Consider the following 18741-nt stretch of genomic DNA (forward strand, 5'->3'; position numbering starts at 1 on the left):
GCAGCGTAGCGAGCCAGCCGTATACACGCGAGATAACGAGAACACGCGATAATCCTGAACATACGGGAGACCGCAAGATCCCGTGATAAACTGTGTGTATGAAGTAAACAACAACAACATAAAAAACAATATGTCATGAATGATTGTATGATGTTCCACTTCAACAGTCAGTCTCTTGTCGTCCGTGTTGCCGATCCTCTGAGATCCTCTGAGACCCTTTGATTGATTGATTGATTGCTGATCTGGTGCCTCGGTAATAACATAATGTTGATGTGAAGTAGTTTTATTTTGAAAGCGGGTGTGTTATAAGTGTATTACGTTGATTCTGAGTCCCACTTCCTGTCTGGTGCGATCTGCTCTGTTGAGATTTACGCGGTTTAGCAGCTGCTCGCGGAGAAAATAGAAGTCCTACCTAATGCTCGCAGAGAGCCACGGCTGAGACGTTGCTGTAACGTTCCTCAGCGCACCCGGTGGAAATGATCTTATTGATTAGAGTGGAAGCGATCAGCAATGGCGACTGCGGCGCTGCCGTTTGGTGGCTGTAACGTGCCCGGTGGAAATCAGGCTTTAGTCCAACCAAACGCTGATCAAGACATTTAACAAAACGTTCAAATAAATTATCAAGTCATTAAGTGAAAATACAGTCAAAGGGTCAAAGTTATGGGATCAAACTGCTAAAGGCTCACCTTGTTAGTTATGGAAGAATTATCCTATCTTTATTCAAGAGCGTAGATTTTCAGTTTGAGAGCATAATTTGTCTTTCTCATGCTCAGATTTGTTCTCCTCATGCTCACATTTTGCGCTCGCACTCAGATTTCTGCTGCTTTCTTTCAAAATGTATGCGTGCACTTAAAAATCACATGCTTGTGCTCACATTTCTTCTGCTTGGACACAAACATTTCGCTCGCACTCAAATATGTCCTGTGCGCACTCAAATCTAAAGTCTACGCGCTCAGATCTCAACTCTGCGCTCTCAAAACTTTTGTGCTCGGACTCAGAACACGCACGTCCTCTCAGGTTGAGGTGTCTGCTCAGACTGAACGATGTCCCGCCCTGCGCTTAAACTAGTGTGTTTCACCAGCCAATAGGGAGACAGCTAGATTGTGACCCCGTCTTAGGTGCGTTGCCTCGCCTTTTTGAGCGCTCCGTCGGGGCGGGTATATGGTCTGTTTGTAAAACTGCTTCTCTCTTAAAATACACCAATTGACCATATTAGCCAGCTATTTGAATTGTCACCTATTTAAGACGCAGCATATTTATGTAGAATTAATCTTAAGCAGTCCTAAAAAGAGTTATCGTAGTTTAGATTATATATATATATTTTTTTAAATTATTATTTATATATATATATTTATTGTTTTTTATTTTTCACCTGTTCAGTGGTGTCACGATAGTCCAGTGGTGAAGGACGCTACCATCTGTTGCATTTTAAACCATGGGACGCCGGTTCGCATCCCATCCGCTGCACTCTTGCTGCATGTCTTATTATGATTTACATTTTTTATTGATAAATTAATGTAACAGTAATACAATCCATGTAACCAGCTGCTTCTCTTATTGAAACGTTTAACAAGAGATGATGGGTAAATAGACTTGGCTACGTGATTAAAAAGGTATAATGAAAAATACACTATGATGATGATAATGATTTGAGGATAACAGTTGTGCGTGTAATGCAGTGTCACCGTCCTATTTACGCGGTCAAAGCCAGGGAGCGCGTAATTAGGCTAATGTTGGTAATGCTTTCACTTTCACAAGAAGAAGACTTTGAGCAGGATTCGGAGCGCGGCAGCGAATGAATGGGAGACGAGATGTATGGCCAAAGACCTCAAGTAAGTAAGTAAGCTAAATGTTGCTACAACTCAAAACACTCGTACTTATCAACATATATAGCGGGCCTTTGTCGGCACTAGGGACAGAAACTCATTATGAATGAAGTGACGTCAGCGGGGATTCCCTTCAGCTCGCGCATCATTATGTGTGCCGACCTGCCGCTGGTACGATCATACGTTGCCAATTATTGTACTTTCGTTGTACATGTTACAATGAAGGCCCGCTATATATGTTGATAAGTACGAGTGTCAAAATGATTACGGTACTGTTATTGAAACTACTGTATATGGTCGATGTGTTTTGAGTTGTAGCAACATTTAGCAATGAACTTACTTGAGGTCTTTGGCCATACATCTCGTCTCCCATTCATTCGCTGCCGCGCTCCGAATCCTGCTCAAAGTCTTCTTCTTGTGAAAGTGAAAGTATTACCAACATTAGCCTAATTACGCGCTCCCTGGCTTTGACCGCGTAAATAGGACGGTGATACACTGCATTACACGCACCAATGTTATCCTCAAATCATTATCATCATCATAGCGTATTTTTCATTATACTTTTTTAAATCACGTAGCCAAGTCTATTTACCCATCATCTCTTGTTAAACGTTTCAATAAGAGAAGCAGCTGGTTACACGGATTGTATTACTGTTACATTAATTTATCAATTAAAAATGTAAATCATAATAAGACATGCAGCAAGAGTGCAGCGGACGGGATGCGAACCGGCGTCCCATGGTTTAAAATGCAACAGATAGTAGCGTCCTTCACCACTGGACTATCGTGACACCTGAACAGGTGAAAAATAAATAACAATAAATATATATATAAATAATAATTACTCTTTTTAGGACTACTTAAGATTAATTCTACATAAATATGCTGCGTCTTAAATAGGTGACAATTCAAATAGCTGGCTAATATGGTCAATTGGTGTATTTTAAGAGAGAAGCAGTTTTACAAACAGACCATATACCCGCCCCGACGGAGCGCTCAAAAAGGCGAGGCAACGCACCTAAGACGGGCCACAATCTAGCTGTCTCCCTATTGGCTGGTGAAACACACTAGTTTAAGCGCAGGGCGGGACATCGTTCAGTCTGAGCAGACACCTCAACCTGAGAGGACGTGCGTGTTCTGAGTCCGAGCACAAAAGTTTTGAGAGCGCAGAGTTGAGATCTGAGCGCGTAGACTTTAGATTTGAGCGAGCACAGGACATATTTGAGTGCGAGCGAAATGTTTGTGTCCAAGCAGAAGAAATGTGAGCACAAGCATGTGATTTTTAAGTGCACGCATACATTTTGAAAGAAAGCAGCAGAAATCTGTGTGCGAGCGCAAAATGTGAGCATGAGGAGAACAAATCTGAGCATGAGAAAGACAAATTATGCTCTCAAACTGAAAATCTACGCTCTTGAATAAAGATAGGATAATTCTTCCATAGTTAGTGACCTGTCAATTAAAGGTAACCACGCCCCAAATAATACGAATCATTATCTCAAATTGTCTTGAAGAAGATTTTTTACTAGTGATTGAGACCATAGTGTTGTCAAAAAAGATTTTCTGAGGTAATAAATCAAGTGAGAAGTTTTTCTCATTTTGTATTGAAATGAATGGAGCCAAATGCTTCTGCAGCTGTCAGCGCCCCCTGTTGGAGTCTTTGGTAGAATGCAGCTTAAGGCACTTAGTGGTTTGCTACACTGCTCTGACCTGGAGGCTGACCCCTGGTTATATCTTATTAATAATTATACTAGTTGCACTTTGTTGGGAGCACGATAATAAATGCCTCATTAAAATGTTTTGTGAAGTGATGAAACAGATCAAAGTGTGAGTTGTGTAGATAATGAAGAGAAACTGGAAGGATAATTACTGATGATAATTAATGATGAGACACCAGGAGCCCGAAGGAATTAAGAATTTAATTAACTCTTTACATATTTATTCATTGTTATTGAAGTTGTGCTGCACTCTTCTCTGAAGGAGTTCACTCAGGACGTTAATTATCAATATAATCTGAAGAGAAACCGCTTCAGTTTTTAATTATATTTAAGTCCAAATATCAGTTTACACTTGAGCGCTCGTTAAAAACAAACTCATTCAGACAGAGAAGCACGTTTTTCATTGACTTTATTACATTAGAATGAAGCCAGATATGGTGTTTCTGCTCATTAAGTTTTATTGTGTTTTTGTTGATCTAGTGAGTTAAAGTAGGGTGACCAAGCGTCCTCTTTTGCCCGGACATGTCCACTTTTTACGTCCTGTCCGGGGCGTCCGGCCGGGTTTTATAAATTCACGAAAATGTCCGGTGTTCACTGTTTTTCATAGGACCAGTACACGTGCACGTAAATTGACCAGCGCTTTGCACACAATTTTGCGAGACGTAATTACCAAGAGGGTCAGCGCCGCACACACACACACAGAGAGACAGAGAGCAGAGCAGACAGAGGGCAGATCGAACAGCGGAGCAACATTGCACAGGAAATGCCGAAGCGTAAGTGCAGCTTCACAGATGAACTGCAAAAAAAATTTCCGACGTACCGTCCCGGTCGGGACAGGTGGGAGGCGGAGTGCACCGTGTGCAATGCTGGCACATATGTCTCAGTGTCTAATAAAGGTGCTGGAGATCTCAAAGCTCAAAGACAACTAAAGATAAAAAGTATAGATCCTTTTTGTTTGTTAAGTTAGTATCTTTGTGAGACTCTTCTATTATTTATCTTATTGCAGTTATTAAGATATATATATATATATATATATATATATAATATATTATTTCATATTATTTATTCATTTATTTGAAAAGAGTCTACGAGAGCTATTATATATTTTTGTTATTATTTATTTAAAGTTAGTTATAGTTAATTATTTTAGTTTTTACAGATTTCATCTTATTTTATTACAGAAGTTAATTTTGCACCATTGAAGCATAATAAAGCATGTTCATCAACCTCCGAGAAGCCTGTCTGAATTTGTGTCTCGAGGCCGTGCCGATTGTCCTCTTTTTTGGAAATCAAAATATGGTCACCCTAGTTAAAGTAAAACTATAGGCGTGTTTCCATCAGGTACTTTCCCTACAGTGAGCTATGAGTGTGGCTTGGGAGAGAAGATCCGCCCAACTCCACAAGTTAGCGTCTCAGACAGTACCAGAAAAAGTCGCTAGATTTGTCGCTAGTCGCTTTTTTTGAAAAAGAGTCTCTCGAGGGTCTGAATAGTCTAAATATAGAGACAAAGTGTCTCTAGAGGGTCTGAATAGTCGAAATATAGAGACAAAGAGTCTCTCGAGAGTCTGAATAGTCTAAATATAGAGACAAAGAGTCTCTAGAGGGTCTGAATAGTCGAAATATAAAGACAAAGAGTCTCTCGAGAGTCTGAATAGTCTAAATATAGAGACAAAGAGTCTCTAGAGAGTCTGAATAGTCTAAATATAGAGACAAAGAGTCTCTAGAGGGTCTGAATAGTCGAAATATAGAGACAAAGAGTCTCTAGAGGGTCTGAATAGTCGAAATATAGAGACAAAGAGTCTCTAGAGGCAGCACTGCTCGCGGCATCAGCCTTTTGTCACATTAAACTCCGGTTAGCCACTACAAAAGTACCTGCATGGAAACAGAGGCAGAGATGAACTAAGAAGTCAATGGAAACATGCCTAATATTGATCAGGACATACAGGTGAGGTTGTGCTGAACATGACACCAACATGGCATGGTAAACATTGTTTGAAGTTTATATTCAGGCAGAATGAAAAGGAGTCAGAAACAGACAAATTAGACCAAAACTGCAGAGGACTATTATCAGGAGGATCAGCTGAGCGGGCCGGGGCGTTCAGCAGGTAGTGGTGACTTTAATGAGCTGGCATCGGTAAGGACGGTCCGGGTAATGTGGGAGGACGTGGTTAGGTTCTGGAGGCTGACAGTCGGGACAGAAACGTCCAAAGACTTTTATTCCTGTTGCTTCATTTGAAAGAGACTGAAAGTAAACGACGCGTCTCCGCTGTCACTCCTGTCTGCGCTGCCACCCGGCACACATTCATCACAGTCTGACATGCCTCACAGCTTAATGTGCACTCTGACACAAATTGAAACCCAGATTTCATTAGACTCGTCTCACACAGTGTGACAGCAGCAGCGTGGACCTGAGGCAGCTGCACTGACACCACGCAGGTCATTAATTACATTTTTCTCAGGTAATGTGATTCTGCTCATGCACATGACCATAACGGTGAAATAATTCAGCTAGGGAGCGTGATAATCCAGGGACGCCATGCCACCCAGGGTGTGCTCTGTAATCTGGATTTGATTAAAAATACAACTGGTTATAAAGTGGCGGATCGTCACAAACTCCCCTGTTCAAAAAAACAAAACAACCAAAGTGAGAGTGAGGGAACATCTGCTGCGGCTGTCTCAGATGAAAGCCTCAGCAGTCAGAGAGTCAGAGAGCGAGAGGACAAGAGATAAATGAGAGACTCATCAGAGGAGCCGTGAGTGACAGCCGGGGGACAAAGACCGCCGGAGAGCCGGTGAAAGGAGATGAAATGACTTGATGAAGAGCTGAAACCACAAAGGATTCCAGATGATCTGAGAAAAAAAGAGATCTGTCCTGAAGAGTTAGGAGAAAAGTTAACAGAAACTTTTCTTTAAATTCAGTCTGTGAATGTGAAGTCGTGTCACGTCAGCCGAGCTTTGTTCAAACTTTTACAACCACACACTCAAAGGACCGGAGAGATCTTAAAGCTTCGCTCTGTCAGCTGAGGGAGAGAAGAGAAGAGAGGGAGAGAGAGAAGAGAGAGGACACTGACACAGCAGAAAAACATGATGATTTTATGTCCAGACGGTAGATAGAGGGACAGACTGAGAGACTGATGGACAGGAAGATGGAGAGATCAATGGACAGACAGATAGATGGATAGATGGACGGAAGGATTGACGGATAATGAATCAATCAATCGGACTTTATTTGTATAGCACTTTTCATACAAGAGAGATGCAACACAAAGCGCTTTACATAAAAAAGGAGAAAATAATAATAATAAAAAGATAACGAAACACAGAAACAAGCAAATATATATATATATATATATATATATATATATACACAGACTAATAAATAGTAGCAAATAAATAAATAAAAGAGAAGATGTTATAACACTAAGATGCATGAGCAGAAAAATCTCTAAAATGGTTCAGGTAAAAGCCAAATTAAAAAGATAAGTCTTCAGTTTGCTCTTAACTTCTAGATGGACTGATAGATGGATAGATGGACGGATATATTGAGGGATATATGGACAGATGGACGAATGAAGGCTTGATGGACTGATAGATGATAGATGGACGCTAGATGGACGGATAGATCGAGAGATTAACGGACGGATGGATAGATGGATAGATGGATAGGTGAATGGATAGACGGACGTTTTGACTTGGTTGTCATTTTTTCTGGAAGTAGAAGATGTCTTGTGTCCTCTGCCATGTTGGTCTTGTTGAGCTGTGGTCAGCTGCATTGTTGCAGCTTTGACATACTGAGGCAGCAGAAAACGTTTACACCAACAAAAACCTGGTTTAAAGCCAGCGGTGCAGAATGTTATTGCGACGCACAGAGTTCACATCTAGCACACTCTGCTGGTTCAGACTGGTGAAACAGTCTCGGTCCTGAGATTCTGTGCTGGACGATAGATAGAGCCCAGAGAGAATCCTCTTTGATCACATTTATGCACACAATGGGCAAATTACAGCAAGGCTTGCAAAATAGATGTAATTATAAGTTGAAAGCATTTTTGCATGTTGCAAAAAAAGTTACAGGAGACAAAATAAAATTAAGGTCCAATTTGCAGTAATAACACCTGAGTGAGATTTTATAATGGCTTTTTTAATTTTTTTATTACTTTTTTATGCCAGTCTGTTGGCGCAGTCCTTCACTGTTAGGAAACAAAACACTTGATTTCTACAACAAAAAAAGGGCTAAATAATGAGGAAATTGTGAAACAAATGCCACATAATTACACAAGAGAGACTTCCTCTGTGCACAGTGCAGTGCATCGAGGAAACAACACTATGTCTGCTGGTCCCCGGTGCAAAACAAAACAATGAATGATGCAACATTCAGTGAGAGCGAAGCAATGTTCAGACTACACACAAACAACAGGGAGAAAAGTGAGACACGGACACACAGCGTACAGCAGCAGCAGCATGTCTGTGGCTCCGGGGGGAGAATTCTGTTCAAGGTGCAGATAGTTTCTGTTGCAGTAGAGAGGTAGGGGAGGGAGAAACTGTGTTTGTGTGTTGGTCTTGCTGCAGCAGTCTGTTGCTGAGTCTGGAGGATTTTCCCCTGATTTTTTTTTTGTGTGGAGTGTGTGGGCGGTGTCCTTCACGGTGTCGGCCTGTGTGTGCTGCGGTTAGTGTAAATGTCACGGATGGGAGGTGGAGAGCGGAGAATGAGGTGGGCAGCGTGCATTAGATTACCATGAGCCCTGGGGCTAGCACTTCTTCAAGGCCCTCCCCCCGCTCCCCAAAGCCCCGTCACGACTCGATCAACCCGGTCCAACCTGCGGAGAGAAACATCTGCCGTGCTTAATTAGATCAGGATTATGCACCAACAGTCACTCACGACTGGTTTGAAGGTGTTTAAACTGCAGATATTGTCAGTTAGTGTTTGTTAGAGTCTCCACGAGCCAAAGAGAGAGAGAGCAGCCGTGGTCGAGCGAGCTGGGCAGTGAATGAAGAGAGGGAGCGGTGCAAAAACAAAGCTGCAAAACAGGAATTAAACCTTGTTTTCTGATTCTCACAATGTAAAGCACAAATGAACACACACACACACCTGAACCCTGCAGGACGCTGCCGCAGATTTTGTGTGAATCCGACCTTCAACCTATTAAACACGAGACACGGAGGAAGGAGAGGTGAGGAGCAGAGGAAACAGTGAAGTACATAAACACGACAGCAGTGTTTGAAACACTGCTGCCGTGTGAGCAGATGCTCACACGTCGATATCACAGAGAGATGTAACAAAGCTGCAGGTTCTGAGCTCTTGGGAGCCGGCTGGACACCCTGCCTGCTGCTATTAGCTGCAGGTTACACACCTGTGTCGGCCCAAGGCTCTTTGTTGATGCCAATAAACATCCCGCACACAGCGAAATAAGGAAGAAAAGAGAAAATACAGACTGAGGACAACACTGATAAAACACTGATACAACACTGATACAACACTGGCAGCCTGCACGATGGTGCAAACATAAGATTATTGCAATTTATAAGAAGTGCAGGTAAAATATTCTGCTCCTACCTTTCAAATATCTTCCTCCTGACTTACAGCAGCACAAAGTCCAGCATGATTTATTAATAATTAATGACTTTTTATTAATCCAACAATGGGGAAATTCAACCTCTGCATGCTTTTTTTACACACAAGTGAACACACCATGCAAGGAGCAGTGGGCAGCACATTACTGCGCCTTGCTCCCTTGTGGGTTTCTCTCCTGTTCATTTTGTAGCCTTGAGTTTGGCATTTTGGCCTTCTCCATGTTGGCTTTTTGAAACCAGAGCTGATGCTTGCACTTGCTAGCTTGGTTAGTTGTAACAACCTGTCAATCATGCTGTAGCCCCGCCCGAAACCCGTCCCCTGCTTCCTGCTATGTTTGACTCTTACTGGGACCATAATTTACTAAATAAACACCATGCTGTGTTGAAGAAGACTTGAAACTAACGATTGAGACCATAAACTTGTTATGAGAATGTTTGCTGAGGTCAGAAATCAAAGGAGTAGTAGTCACATTCTCTCATAGACTTCTATACATAGTTTAAGACATTCAGCATTGGCTTCTGATGAGGCCTAACAGTGATTCATTGATTCGAGCCGAGCAGCTACAGCCGAGATGTTCAGCTTTCAAAAGTTAAGAAAAAGTCTTAATATCATGTTGACTCTGTAGTTTAAGAAAACTTAACGTGCACACATGTTTTGCCACCAATATGCTGTACATTTTGAATTGGACAGCTTCTCGTCATCTTTAAGATTAACAAAAATACCGAATTTTTGTTGTAGTTTCCAAACAACATCACTTTATATGCTGAATGTTGCTTAAAAAAAGACACAGAATGTCCAGAAACTATGTGCATATCGTCTCATTATTCTGTTTGTTGACAGTTTCTTTGTATATTTTCATGAAATTATCCAAATGAAAACAAACATCAACCACAGCTTCATACCGCAGCTGTTCTCTCCCATCTGTCAAAATAACACAAGGAAACATTTGAGACAGAAATAAAGATAGTTTTTTGCTCCTCGTATTTGTGAGGAAAACTGTGAAAGTACAGTCGGTGAAATTTCCCCCCTGGAAGACTTCAAGGTGCTGAACACATCTCAGTCCAGCACCCTTACACACCAGCCTGGGGGATCTCAGGTCCTTGAAGTGTCCCACAGTTGGCTTATTTTCCCATTTCAGGAGCTGTGAAGACGGTTTAGGAGGGATTAGGTGGAAACTGACTGACTTCAGGGCTCAAATAATAGAAAAAGGCATTTCATTTTGTCGGAGGAAGAAATGCAGCCTCAGTAAGTTGTCGTGTGACTGAATTCCTCCAGCTGTGGATGTTGAAAAGGTCTCAGTGTCGCAGGTAAATTGAGTTATAAAATATTCATGTGGCCGGATGCGGGCTGCTTGATGTGTTTCATGTTAAATGATGCTCTGTAATTGAAGGCTGGAGGCTGTTTTGTATACGCGAGCGTGTGGATCAAAGACGTTTAATCACATGAAATCTGAATATTAAGTGTTTCCTCCAGGTCCCCATTTGTTTTCCTGTCCAGTGATTTTTATCCGCTTCAACTCTCTAAGGACGGAAAAGTCTTTAACTTCACTTTAAGGAAAGTTGTTTTCTTGTGATGTTCAGATGTGAATCAGTTTCAGAGCTGGATGTAGTTAGTTTAGCATGAAAGATAGAAAGATCGCATAGGAATAGCTGGCCTGGACGAAAAAAAGGTTCAAGAATGCACTGATTTACATCTTGACTTAACTTGTTGGTTTTAATTAAAGTTTTCATCTGTAACAGCGTAAAGCATCTCTAGCCTGGCATTGCCAGATTAATTCGCCAATGCGTCTTTGTCTGAAACCTCTCAGTTCATTCTTTATTTCCACAACCAATTAGAGGAACAAAGCCTGACCCCCAAGCAGGAAATACATGAGGAACTTTCTCAAATTACAGTTAGATGATTCATGCCACATTGATCTTAAAATGAGCTGTGGTCAGCTGCATTGTTGCCGTTTTGATATCTTGAGGCAGCAGAAAGCGTTTACACCAACAAAAACCCGGTCTAAAGTCAGCGGTGAGACAGAGACGGATAGATGGAAAGACAGATTGATAGATGGACGAATTGACTTGGTAGTCATTTTTTAAGTAGAAAATGTCCTTACTGCATTGTTGCAGCTATGACATCTGGAGGCAGCAGGAAATTTTTACACCAAAAAAACCTGGTCTAAAGCCAGTGGTGCAGTACGTTTCTGCTATTACAGGACGCACAGAGTTCACAACGAGCACACTCTGCTGGTTCAGACTGGTGTAACAGGGAGTACAGTCTTGGTCCTGAGATACTGTGGTGGACGCTGTGAATGCACCACGTATAGATAGAGCCCAGAGAGAATCCTCTTTGATCACATTTATGCACACAATGGCAAATTACAGCAAGGCTTGCAAATTAGATGTAATTATAAGTTTTAAGCTTTAGGCTTTTTTGCATGTTGCAAAAAAAAAGTTACAGTAGACGAAATGTAATTAAGGTCCAGTTTGCAATAATAACACCTGAGTAAGATTTTAAAATGGAAACAAAACTCTGAACACTTTGATTTCCACACAAAAAAGTCCTAAATAATGAGAAAATTGTGAAAGAAATTCAATATATTAACATAAGAGACTTCACTAAATTGTGTTCCTGAAAACATTTGAGTAGAGAAATGCAGTAACAGAATCCTGATTCATGTTTGAACAGTTTGACAGTTTTATTGAAGTTCGGAGGTCAGTCATCCTGTCAAACCATCTCACAATCATCTGCAAGAACTCGACAGATGGCTACTCCCAATCCCCAAGAAAAGAACAGTTTTTAGATGTATAGTTTGTTTGGTCCAGGGCGACTCAGGGAACAAATTGCTCCATTGTTTCTCTGATGTCTGCTGTACAATTTCCATCCAGTAAAACTCCTGTAAGTAAACAGAATAAAATAATTGTTTCACAATGGAGGGATGACTACTCAGCAGTGGTGGGAATAGTAATCAGATTACTTTACTTCAGTAAAAGTACTAATACCCCACTGTAAAAATTACTCCACTACAGTAAAAGTACAAACGTATCAGCATCAAAATGTACTGAAAGCTACAAAAGTACTCGTTATATATTCTTGTATATGTGTGTGTTTTATGCGTTTCGGACGGGTTGATGGCAAATCTCGTTGTACTAGTACTTATTACTCTGGGCAATGACAATAAAGGCTTCTGATTCTGATATTATTAGATTATTTGTATTGATGCATTTATGTAAACAGTGTTTTAATTTCCTCAAGACAGGGCTCACAAAAAGTCCAATCACTTTAAATGAATCATGTTTTTTATGTTAAATCTGATTAAAACCTGAAAAATAACTTATGCTCTACAAATAACTTAATGTAAGTTAAGTGGAGTAGAAGTATAAGGTTACATAAAATGGAAATACACAAGTACAAGTACCTCAAAAGTGTGGGAAGGTTAGGTATTTGAACTGAGAACGGAACCTAAGATTTAGTTTCAGTTACCAACACTGCTTTTTTCCTGCACTTTTTCTCTGTCTGCATTAACAAAAATCATTTCAGTTGTAAAAATAAGTCCAAACTCAATTTCAGAAACATTATTCCACATTCTGTATTCTTTCCAATTATTCGGCTAAGGTAACTGCAAAAAGGCAAGACAAGGCAAGGCAAGTTTATTTGTATAGCACAATTCAACACAAGGTAATTCAAAGTGCTTTACATACACATTAAAACAGTAGGACACAATTGAAAACAGTAAAAACAAGTCAATTAAAACAGGGAAATAGAAATAAAAATATAAATAAGATAAAATAAGATACAGCAGGATAAGAAAAGAGATAAAATGATAAAAAGCACAAGTCAAACATTGCATAGTTAAAAAGTAAGGGCAGTAGAGTACAGCAGATAAGTGTTAAAGTTAAGAGTACGCTGCAGTTAACAATAGTGTTTTTAGTCCTGATCTAAAGGAGCAACAAAACAAGGCACAGATTGATTTAATGTGAACTGGTACTGAGACTGATTTCCATCTGAACATCTCCCAGGCAGAAAGAAGGAAGAGAGGAGCTCTCAGTTATCTTGAGGGAAACGTGATCCATATTTAGATGAACTGGATCAAACCGGACTCTTCAGTCTCTGCTGTAGTGATGAGCGACTGAGACTTCCTCCTCTCCATGTGGGCAGATAACAGCAGCAGAGTGCAGTGATAGCTATTATCTGAATTAGTCCTCATACGCCCTCCAACTAGGATCGTTTCCAGTAAATTAAACTGTCGTACTTCTCATTTTCTGGACGGCTCCAGGACCTCTTAAAGACCTCTGGGAGCGCCTGAACCGCAGGTCAGAAAGTATCTGAATGTCTCAGTGAGTCACTCTGTCTCACAGTGACATCGTCCTCAGGCACTTTCTAACTTCCCTATCAAAGCTGTCACAGTTTATTTTGGTTAATTACGACTTCATTTTTAGTCCGACTGACTTGTTTCTGTCAGTGTTCCCAGACTGCAGCATCATAGTAACACAGTTGTCAGGACTGAATGTGTGTTTGAATGTCGATTGTTTCTGTGACTTATGAATAATTCACTCAGAATGCTGCTTCTTCATCCCGGGGGTGTTCTGACCTCTCTCTAAAACAAACAGATGATCTATCACGGCTCTATTTCCTCCCACTGTACAAAGGTGAAGCCAACATGTCCTGCCATGGTTTTAACAGTTTCCAGTCTGGTTTTTGGGTTCTGAGATAGCTCCCATTTCTGTTTGGTCCCCTAGTTCGACAAGGTCTCCTGATGCCGTTCGCTTTATTTAAATTAAATTTTTAAATTGCACAGCGCTTATTCTGATTTTATTATAAGTTTGATTTTGTCTTATTTTCTAAAACACTTTCTAACATTGTTAAGAAAACTTCTATGTACATGAAGTTTATTATTATTTATTGTTATAATCTTGCGTATTTGGAGCAGTAGTGACCACCTGGTGGAGCCCAACACGTCCAACCAATCAAGAGTCAATCACAGCTGTCAATCATGATGTCACACCTTCGTTTTATGGCATCAAATAACAATTTTTCAGGAAAATAAAAACTTCACAGGCTTTTTTTCTGAGACCCAGTGGGTTTTGGTTTTTGAGTTGTGTTTGCAGGTAAAACCTAAAATTCAATTTTCAGTTTTTCGTCTGTTTCTGACTTTTTTTTGGAACCAAAGAATTATGCTCCAGCTGCGCACCAGGTGCTTCCATCACCTGCGGCATACGTCACCTGCGGCGTGCCCTCCCTGGTGTCGGCCACTTGTTTGTAGAGAATAAAACTTCAGGGTCCAATTAGTCACTTTCAGAGGTTTGTTTAGATTCCTGTGTGCAGAAGTGTGACGCTGGCAGAGATAAACTTCCTGTTGGCGTGTTTTTAAACTCTGTGTGAGCTCATTAGTTGCCTGACTTCCCCTCAGCAGCCGAACAGGTGTTTTAACAAGGACCGAGGTGTTTTATTGTCGGTGTTTGCAGCCAATTGACCTTGTTTTTTCACAAACAGGAGCTTTACCGGCTGATCTGAGAGCAGCGAACACAAACAGCAGCTCAGTCTGATCGACAGATCCTTTGTTTGTGGCTGTGGATTAAAGGACAGCTCCGTCAATATTCACTATCGATCCACTGATATGAGGGATGTAACAAAAACCTTTGACATTTAATAGATTTGTGTATTTTGTGCGATTGTATGTCAGCACTTGTGTTGTGTTGCTGCTTATTGTGAATCTAGTGTGTCAGCCATCCATCCTCTGAATGCTCTAGTTCTCTAGTTTGTGGTTGTAAAGTTTCATGAGGCTGTGATTATCCTAGAGGTCACAGCAGCTCATTTATACACTGAGCTCAAGTTTCACTCACTAACATCATCACACATGAAGAACATTGGGCTCATTGAATCCACAAGAGTCTCAGCTTTCCAGCCAGACCCGATTTATGCAGCTCACAGACTGTTTAGGGACCCTAGGATGCAAAAAAGATTCACATATAATAGGCAAATTTGGGCGAAAATATCACATTTGCATTAGAAACTGCAGGTTTCTGCCCAAACTGCATGTAATCAGCATAAAGTGGGCATGTCTGTAAGACTCTTTGGGACCCATAGAACCCCTTTTATTAACATATCTGGAGGAACCGTGGGCCGTTATTTTAACCACTTCCTGAGACAAACAAGATCTCAAACCTAAACAACAAAACAGCTTGTCTGTCTGCAAAACCACCTGTATGAGAATCTCTACCACAGCTCCCATAGACTCCTATGAGAGTCTCAAGACATGGTAAGGTTCGCTGCTGGAATAAAAAGCTTCAGTTTGGTTGAATTTGTGCTCTGTCAGCACTTCTCTATGGTTAGGGCCAAACAGTTCCTGGTTAGGCTCTAAAAGACAGTTTAAAGAGAAAATGAATTATGTAAATGCTGGAAGTTAGGAGGACAACGTGACTGCTGGAAGTGACATAGTTCAGTAAAAACCTGATGCAGGAAGTTAAGAGATGTTTGAATCACATGCTGCACTTTGGTTTCACATGGACACCAACACTGCTCTGCTGGGGAACAGTTTACATAATGTGTTGCTCATTTATGACTTTTTTCCTTCTTTTTGTGTCTTTATTTTGTAATTTTAAGTCTTTTTTGGGTAATCTTATAACATAATTTTGGTAATTTGTGTCTCTTCGGATTTTTTTCTTTCATGTAATTTTATATAGTTTTTGTAATTTTGTGTTTTTTTTGTTCTGTTCTCATTTTATATCTTTTCTTTGTAATTATACGTCTTTTTTAAAATTATTTTGTCTTTTTTGGTCATTGTGTCTTTTTTGGTCATTTTACCTCTTTTTAATGCTCTTTTATGACTTTTTCCCTTCATTTTGTGTCTTGATTTTGTTATTTTAAGTCTTTTTTGGGCAATCTTTTAACATCATTTTAGTAATTTTGTGTCTCTTTGGTAATTTTTTACATACATAATTATGTATCTTTTTTGATAATTTCAGTCTTTTTTGTCTTCTTGTGTTTTTCTTGTTTATTTCACATCTTTTTTGGTCATTTTTTTTCTTTCATGTAATTTTATATATTTTTGGTCATTTTGTGGGGGTTTTTGTTCTGTTCTCATTTTATATCTTTTCTTTGTAATTTTACGTATTTTTAAAAATATTTTTTTGTCCTTTTTTGGTCATTATAACTCTTTTTAATTATCTTTACGTCTCCTGGGTGAAAGTCCTGTGTTTGTAATAATAATAATAATAATAATGAAAATAATAATAATGATAATAATAATGAAAATAATAATATTAATAATAATAATAATAATAATAATAATAATTACTACAGAGAGTGGGGAGGACTGTCTCACATGAGTCGTATTCAACTTCTTGTACAGAAACGACTTTAAGCAGAGGACAGTCGTTTTTATCAGCTCCTGGAAAACCTCAAACCGAAAGAACGTTCTGAAATGAAAAACGGTGACCGTGAACCTGCAGAACGTTGACTTCCATTCAGTCCGATCAGCGCTCGCAGGTTCATGTTCAGACCGCCCCGCTGTGCTGCTGACTCTGGCTAAACGCCATCGATCTGCTCACTTTCTGACCTTTTTTCCCTCCTTCGCTCTGTGCAGGTTGATTATTAGGAGGCTGAATTTGTGGGAAGCATTTTAATATGAAACTTTTCAGCCGTTTCCTCCTGATCAGTGGTGAAGGAGTCGTCTGTAATGAGTCTAAGGGAGAAAGGAAGTCTCTCAGCGGGGGCGGCGAGGATTAAACCATCGATCTTCTCGCCCTCTGCTGGGTCACGACTACCAAGATCAGAGCGCCGGCAAGCGGCGGGATGCGTTTTAATGAAGCCTTCAGTGGGAGGGTCACATGGTCGCCTCTTTGTGGGAATGTTTCTGGGATGAAATTAAAGTGGAGAATGGGATTAAAGCTGCAGTAGAAAGGCTAAACGCCCACAAACTGCTGAGCAGAGATAAAACCTCATCATCACCTGTCAACGGCAGCTCTTTACTCTCAACACAATACACCCAGTGTGTATTATTATTATTATTATTATATTATTATAGATTATTATTTATTTTTGTTTTATCTAAATTATCTAGTTTATACTCAACCTTTTTAATATACTTTATTTTATATTTATTTTGTATTGTATATATATATATTAAATATTTATATATATATATAATTATCATTAATATTATAATTTTATTTATTTACATTTTTCCAATTATTAATGTCATATAAACCTTTTAAACCAGTGACATTGGCCTTATGTTTAGCTTTTAAAAATATTTAGTCTATTATTTTTGTATCCATTTTAGTCTACCTTTTATCTTTTATTGTATATTGTGTTTTATTGATTTATTATGTTTTAACTATTAATTTCTTTATTTTTATTAATACTATTATTTTCTTTTATTTTTTTGCTCTTTTTTATGTATAGCTTTAAAACATTTTATTTCACTTTCTTTTAAGGTTGTTTTTTCTTTGTCTATTTACTTTTTCATCCATGGATTATCTTTTATTTAATATATTATTTACATACATACATATTAATGTTTTCTCCAGGGCTCAAAAATGGTCAAATTGTGTGAGTGAATGGTATCAACCCAAAAATGACGGTCTGTTGTGTCTTGAGGGATTTTAGAGTTCTTGTTTCTTTAAAAATTGTTAAATTTTGCAACAACTATAGTAGAAAGACAAGATATATAATGCTGAAACTGAGAAAGTTTTCATATCTTAATATGTAAAGACTTTTTATTCCATATAAAACTTGACACACAAAGTAATCTGATTACTCTGCCTGTCCTCAGTGGGAGAACGAGCAGTTGCACAGCCTCGAGGAGAGAGGTCGCCTCCTGCTGTCGCTGCAGTTCCTGCCTCCGCTGAACGCCGATGGCGGAGACGTGGATGCTGGCGGTGTTGGCAGCGAAGGCCGGCGCGGCGGCGGGCTCTGTGTGGGCGTGAAGCGCTGCGCTCACCTCGCCGCCATGGACGTCAACGGCTTCTCCGACCCCTACGTCAAGATGTGAGACCAGTTCATCTCAGAGACACTCAGACCAACAGAAACGTTTCTTTCTTCTCATTAATTTGAACGACACTGATGTTAAAATCTGAAGAACAAAAAGAAAAAAAGATTAAAATTGATTATAAATAAATAAAAACTTTAGCACCTAAAAATCTTTAATAATAAAGACAAACTGATCAAAGGCTTTAAATTAAACAAATAAATAATATAATGACAAAAAATCTTTAAAAAAAAATTATAGACCAAAGAAGGATTTTTAGTAAATATTATATTAATATTGTTATTTATTATTATATTTTTTATGCTAAGAACCCAAAATCCAAAAGTACAGTTTATACCTTATTTATTCATTATTTAATATTAACTATACAATATTTATATATATATAAACAACCAAAAGTACAGTAAAGTTTCATTTTAAATATTTTTTATTAAAAAATGAATAAAAAATGAGAATTGTTGCTGATTCCTTTACTAAAGGTTGATTCAGTAAAAAAAAAGTTGTTTTGTGTGTGTGTGTGTGTGTGTGTAAAACACTGTAAAAGTGACTCAGTTTGATTTATTATTTATTAGTGTTTCATTAACGATGATTTCATCAGAGGTTTGCTGCAAGCGCTCACACACACACACACACACACACACACACACACACACA

The 18741-nt window shown here is 39.3% G+C and overlaps 1 protein-coding gene across 2 annotated transcripts in view; it reads left to right on the forward strand.

Annotated features, from left to right (window-relative positions):
- Positions 1 to 18741, forward strand: part of doc2a (double C2-like domains, alpha) — a 65423-nt gene that overhangs the window by 41607 nt on the left and 5075 nt on the right. For both annotated transcript variants that reach the window (XM_059348045.1, XM_059348046.1), the window contains one exon: positions 17872 to 18086. In XM_059348045.1, the coding sequence (XP_059204028.1) occupies positions 17872 to 18086 (215 nt within the window). The remainder of the gene's footprint in view (positions 1 to 17871; positions 18087 to 18741) is intronic.

The sequence above is a fragment of the Centropristis striata genome, chromosome 13, assembly GCF_030273125.1.
Source record: "Centropristis striata isolate RG_2023a ecotype Rhode Island chromosome 13, C.striata_1.0, whole genome shotgun sequence".
NCBI lineage: Eukaryota > Metazoa > Chordata > Actinopteri > Perciformes > Serranidae > Centropristis > Centropristis striata.